Genomic DNA, 6,215 nt, shown 5'->3' with positions numbered 1-6,215 from the left:
ATTACTTTTTAAATAAATAACAAAAATATTGGAATGTCTTTTACCATCGTACTAGAACGCGCTTTACTATTATTACGTTTTAGTTAATAAACAAGGAGGTTCCAAGTTGCCTGACATTTTTTCGATTCGTTCTTTCCTAATGAAAATTCACCGAGGAAACTATTTCATATGGAAGATCTTGAACAAAATATGGAAAATAAAATTTGCGAATAAAATATTGGCTAAAATAATGTCGCAATATTTACCTGGTTTCTCACAATCTCTAACGTTGCATAGATCATGGGGCACCAAAGGATCCTTGGTGTAACACCAAGTGCCGGCGATATTACGCGACGGATTTCTGCAATAATTACTGGCATTCTTGGCACTTCCTTCTGGAAAGACGCTATCATTGAAATATTCTCTACCGACTGTCAAACTGGTTTTGGCAACTGCTACATTTGCTCCAATTTTTGCAGATCTGACGCGAGTCGTTTTGGTGGTATTTGCTCGAGACGCATTTTGGGCCATCGCTGGTAATTTAGGTCTGATTGGCCATTTGTCACAATCACGTCCTGAACGTGTTTTCGAAAGTGTTCCCATGTAATCGTTCGCCGTACCTGCCATTCGACATTCTGCAAAGGAGAGTTAATCGTCTTTGTTTTGTACTTGTTTTAATGTACGGTAGAACTACGTCGCTGCACTACTCAACTCCACTTATTGCAACGAAATTTTAGGTAACGTCCGATTAACTGAACTTTTGCCGATTGAATTCGCTTGCCTGTGCGCGACCTCCTATTAGGAGCTTTCGTTATACGAACGAAAAAGTATGAACGAAAATAAGTAGCGAGGAAAGTTGACGAGCTTCTGTATAAACCGTTTGTCCTGTCTGACAAATTCAGACGAATGGAGCTTTACTGTATTTAAGCACAAGACTTTTATTTATCGGGACGAAATTTTAATTAACATTTAAATAGAATCATTAATTACCTGACGATCTACATTTTCGAACGGAGCAATATCGTTTTGATATCGTTACACTCTCCCAAGGGACGTATGCGTAACAATAGGGACCATTGGAGTCGCGAGTGGGATTTCTACATTTATTAAGTGCCTTCAAAGCAGACCCGTCGATAAAATTTTTGTCATCTTTGTTCTCTGCTGGGATCTTATTAAAAGACATGCGTATACCAAAATGAAAAATTTCATGTTTACAGTAATTATTACAGTAATTGCAACAATTATTGTTGTTCATTGTAATACAGATTTACTCTCTGCTGGGATCTTATTAAAAGACATGCGTATACCAAAATGAAAAATTTCATGTTTACAGTAATTATTACAGTAATTGCAACAATTATTGTTGTTCATTGTAATACAGATTTACATATGTACTATGATTGCACGCGTTATGTATGTACTGTCTGAAAGATCGAGTGTCTGAATCATGTCAAAATCATTTATCTTTTAATTAACATCTTTAGCTTGATATATTAATAACCTTTTCATAAGTATATTTCTTACTTCTTTCGATATCCATGGAATACATGGAATTTCATTAATGCTTGTCCATTGTGTACCTTTGAATTGAAAATCTCCTATATCGGACAAACAATTTGGTGGCCAAGCATCCTCTACCGCATCTGATTCTATTTAAACGTAAGTTTCTTATAATCGTCTTTCGTATCGGCGTAGAATCATTTATTGAGTATATTTTCTTCAGTATAATTGCATTCTACTATGAAATTTAAATTACGCACATCTGACGATAAATACGCGTAACACGAAGATTTAAATCGAGGAATGTTACCTTCCGGAGAACAAAACAGCGTCCATTGCGCTATTGTCTTTTCGCTTCCAATGCTAAACCACCTCAAACTAGCAAAAAAGATTTCGTTCATGTACAATAATTCGATAGCACCTCTCTGCTTGTGTGAATACACGCGTAAATGTCCGCCAAAAATGCTACAACGTAAAAGAGAGCAGTAAAGTACTAAAGTAACTAAATGGACGAATGTAATAAAATTCGATTGTAATATACGAAATCGTCAACCTGATGCTGAACTCTCTCCATGACCAAAAATCGAGCAAGCCTGAGGTGGAAATCTCTTTTAAATAATGTTTCGACGATTCTTCGAATTCTTGATACGTAAGTGTCGTAACGTCTTTGCTTATTATTACCTATATAATATCATACGGTAATTTAAAAAAATGACCTATCAAGATTCGATTATTAGAATATTTACCGTCACAGAGGGATATTCTATCGATGGAGTTTGATACAAACGTATTTGGATATTTTGGCTCGCACGAACGAAAAGCCGAACATCGATCGTATCGTTATTTTTTTGCATGGCCCAAACTTTCGAAAAATCAATGCCGAAAGTCGTATGCGTCTCGCAATCTAAAAATTTTAGTATATAGCTATTATTACATATAGTTATATAAAACGATTTGGTATTTATTGTAATTAAGATTTAGATAATTCTCTGACCAATATATTCGAGGCTTAAATTTTAGAAATTGTAGGCTGTGCTTTAACCATATTTAACAATAACATTTTCCTCGTATTCTACTGATTTTGATTTATCGAAAACGTACGAGCGTGACAGAACGCGGTGCTCCATAAAACGTTCGTCCCGCGAACTCCATAATACAGAAACGTTTCTGGATACAAGCTTGTAATTCCATGTTTTTTCTTATATTCCTGCATCACTAAAGGTTTCATTGCCCCCTCGATACCAGCGGAAATGAAACCACCACCCCATGTTATCCATATTCCCGTCCACTTTGAACCGACCAAAATTTCAGGAGTATTTTCAGCGTTTTCTTCTTCCTGATCAGAGAAAAAAGAAATATACTATTTTTATAATAATTATGTCTTGCATATTGCTAATCTTTAGTTTCTCGTTTAAGTCAGAAAAATTTCAACTTTTTATTTAAGTCTAACGAGTACTTTTATTTCGCATACTCTATATGTATATTTTCTTAAATTTTATATCGTATTCCATTTTCTTCGCTTATAAATTTCCCTGTAAGAAAAGGCATGAATATTCATACTCTATAGATTATACCACGTAATTAGGAATATAGAAAAGTTAAAACATCGTATTGTTACGAACATTATCTGCTGGAAATGTTTGACGGCTGCCAGAATTTGCAAACACCAGTTCAACTCCTGCAGTCCATGTGTCTGCTATTTTTTCAGCGGAAGCGGGAATCGGTAAAAGACTAAGCAATATAAAAGCTTGCCCCTGTACGTATGCATCATTCTGTTAAACTAAGAAATTCTATTGCCATAAAGAAGAAAAGTAACTAAGATTTAAACCTCAAAATAATTCTCCATCAATATTCCCTATCTATAGAAATTATATAAACGTTGATCTTTTATCTACATTTATTTTATCTTTTATGTTCTATTCTTTCTCCTGAAAGAACATATAACGGCATACAAAGTTTTAATGATATACATGTACATTGTGATAAGCGAGCGTTGAAAATAAATAAATAAATGTGTATACCTTTTTCTCGTCACCTGGATTCCACAATTTAACCCAAAACGAAGTGTTGCCACTGGGTGCGTGTAATTTTGTGAATATAGCATAATTAGACGAATTCTTCGTAAATGCTACGCAATCTAAGAAACGTAATAACGAAATGATAATAAGACGAAGAAGATCATGTAGATTAGAATCCATAGAATAAATACAAAATCATGTAAAACCTCTATCGTCGCAAAATGGAACATCGCAATACTGCTTTCGAACATATTCGAAACCTTCTTCGACGTAACACCATGGCCCTCCGACGTCACCTGACGGATTTCTACAGAAATTTTCTGCCTTCCTACGTGATCGATCAGGAAAGTCCTGATCTCTGAACTTTTCACTCTATAAGACAATGTTACATCGTTGAAAAAAAAAAAAGAAAAATTTCTTTAAATTCTATTCGCTGAATATCGCATTAAGGTTTATTTTATTCACCTTCGAATCTTCAAGCTCGTATCGTTTGTGCCATGATCTACATTTACTTGCGGACGTTGCGATTTCTTTAGTCCCTCCATATTCAGCTCCTGGCCCCGATAATTTGCATTCTACTCGTTTATACATAATTATTATTACTATTGTAAGTATTTCTCAGAAGAAACGTGATTTCGAAAGAAAATTGAATTTTGCAGCGATTCTATTCCATTCAAACCTACCTCTATCGATAATTATATACTTTCTCAATTTTTCTAATAAAATATTTTCGATAAAATTATTTATATGATCTTTTACACAATATTCTGTTACTTAATAAAGTAGGCGAGTTGCAAATAGCGTGCTTGTCAATTGTAACTCTTATATACGATACTCGATATTTTATTGACTTTACTTATCTCAAATTTTGTAACATTTTAAGTTTCACTTTTATTGTATTACCTCCAAAATTACAAAGTGGTACGTCACATTCATCGTCTATAAGCGAAGGTTCCAAAGTATAACACCATGGCCCTCTATTATCACTCGTTGGATTTCTGCAGTAATTTTTCGCAATTTTTATCGACCTTTCGGGGAAATCTTCGTCGCTTATATCTTTACTAACCTGACATCAAATATTATGAGAATATAGGATCTCTAATAGAAGTGCCAAATTAATATTATTAATATAAACAGTTTTTACAGTTTAAGTTCATAAGTACGTATTACGTAATTGGTAGATTTCGCGTGAAATTTGCCAATTGACTCAGATTCTCGAACGAATAATCGATAGTTAAAAATTTAAAAAGTTTGCCTACGACTTGAATGATCTATGAAAACATTTACACGCCCTACACAAAATGGTATTGTAGCAGCAACCACAGTAATTAGTAACATTAACGAATATAAGTAAATAAAATAGTTTTGAAGATTTTTAATACTTTAGTAATGATCTTTTTTTTAAGTTGCCTCAGTTTTCATGAATATTCCAGTATCTATGAATTTTCAATAAAAAAGGGATACAAGCCTTAGATAGAAAAATATTTCTTTGAAATTATCATTAATTTCTTATTGACAATTTAATTTAGATGAAAGCTACCTCGTGTATTGGTTCTTCTGTGTACCAAGATTGGCATCGAACGCCACCGGAGGTTTTGGCTATTGTTCCTCTATATTCCATTCCCTTTTGCGTTAGTTTGCATCTCATTAAATCGGTAAGGATTGCATTACGTACTACAAGGAACAACGAATAAACATTTCCATCTGATAGTATTAAGTGTCTTATAATTCTATCTTGTTCGAAAATAGTACTAATCTTTATCAGTTTATCGTTCGTTTTTAAAGAGGTATTCGTGATCTATCGTATTTACCTTTTTGACTTGTAGTTGAAACTATGAAAAAGAATATGAATATAAGGTTATAGGTTAGATACAAAACCATACAATGCTGCATGTTAGTAAAAAATATTTATTGACTTCTTTTAGACGTACTAATCCTTATTGGTTATGTATTACTATAACCTTATCCCTATTATTTATTCTATATCCTACATTTTTGATTGACGCTCACAATGAAATTTTTTATTTTCGTTCGACGAAACGAACACTAAAATAAATACGTGAATATCAATTGCGTTATATTGTTTTATCTGAAATTCGTTCTGAAAACGAACGTAATTGAAAGGAAACGAAATTTGAGTAAAAAAGTGAAATGAGTCGAAAATTGATCATAGACAACATACATTGATACATTTGAAAAATGATATACCTGTGATTATATTCAAAACCTGACATATATTGGAGGGAGGGAAGAGAATTTTACGATTGGTATTAAAATTCTAAAAATTTTAATGGGGGTACACTTTAATGGGGGGGTAAAATATAGAGATTACAATCAAGTAACATTAAATATTCGTTGAATATAAAAATCATTGTTATAAAAGATGTAATATTTAAAGATTGAAAAATTTTAAAAGATATTAAAAAATTAAATGTAATTATTATCGCTTAGATATAATTCCATTTTGTTAACACTATTAACCCTTTTGCTACGGTACCCTTGGAATTAAAAACATTTTAATGCAAAAAAAAGAAATTTATATCATTTGGAATACACACTTAGAAATTTGACAAATGATCGTACTTAAAGTCGTATATGCATGTACATCGCGGCGAAAGGGTTAACATTTCGAAGAGCAGATTTTTTACTCCCGATTTTTAACTTATATAACTAATTTTCCCTAAACATCATTAAGTTCTCTCTGATATTTCTTAAAGA

The 6,215-nt window shown here is 32.7% G+C and overlaps 2 protein-coding genes across 2 annotated transcripts; both read right to left on the bottom strand.

Moving 5' to 3' along the window:
• Positions 1 to 53: 53 nt before the first annotated feature.
• On the bottom strand, positions 54 to 813 carry LOC126922979 (plasminogen-like). Its single transcript, XM_050735940.1, has 2 exons — positions 246 to 813; positions 54 to 177 (listed from the first exon to the last, which is right to left on the bottom strand). The coding sequence occupies exons 1-2, from the start codon at positions 604 to 606 to the stop codon at positions 137 to 139; spliced, it is 402 nt and encodes a 133-aa protein (XP_050591897.1). The 5' UTR covers positions 607 to 813; the 3' UTR covers positions 54 to 136.
• A 163-nt stretch (positions 814 to 976) lies between these two features.
• On the bottom strand, positions 977 to 3,697 carry LOC126923774 (uncharacterized). Its single transcript, XM_050737561.1, has 5 exons — positions 3,102 to 3,697; positions 2,581 to 3,011; positions 2,226 to 2,383; positions 2,033 to 2,160; positions 977 to 1,944 (listed from the first exon to the last, which is right to left on the bottom strand). Exons 2-5 carry the CDS (start codon positions 2,705 to 2,707, stop codon positions 1,677 to 1,679), a joined length of 681 nt encoding a protein of 226 aa, XP_050593518.1. The 5' UTR covers positions 2,708 to 3,011; positions 3,102 to 3,697; the 3' UTR covers positions 977 to 1,676.
• Between the last annotated feature and the right edge of the window lie 2,518 nt (positions 3,698 to 6,215).

Source organism: Bombus affinis, chromosome 13 (genome assembly GCF_024516045.1).
Source record: "Bombus affinis isolate iyBomAffi1 chromosome 13, iyBomAffi1.2, whole genome shotgun sequence".
Lineage (NCBI taxonomy): Eukaryota > Metazoa > Arthropoda > Insecta > Hymenoptera > Apidae > Bombus > Bombus affinis.
Note: the sequence above shows the minus strand (reverse complement) of the source record. Positions and strands in the feature narration are given on the sequence as shown.

Excerpts from the sequence above, each read along its gene's own strand:
- LOC126923774 (XM_050737561.1), bottom strand. The coding sequence starts at position 2,707 with ATGAAACCTTTAGTGATGCAGGAATATAAGAAAAAACATGGAATTACA. Across the intron at positions 2,384-2,580 it reads CACCGCGTTCTGTCACGCTC|ATTGCGAGACGCATACGACT; the intron begins GTACGTTTTCGA and ends TAAAATTTTTAG. Across the intron at positions 1,945-2,032 it reads TGGAGAGAGTTCAGCATCAG|CATTTTTGGCGGACATTTAC; the intron begins GTTGACGATTTC and ends TTTACGTTGTAG.
- LOC126922979 (XM_050735940.1), bottom strand. The coding sequence starts at position 606 with ATGGCAGGTACGGCGAACGATTACATGGGAACACTTTCGAAAACACGT. Across the intron at positions 178-245 it reads TAGAGATTGTGAGAAACCAG|ATCTTCCATATGAAATAGTT; the intron begins GTAAATATTGCG and ends ATTTTGTTCAAG.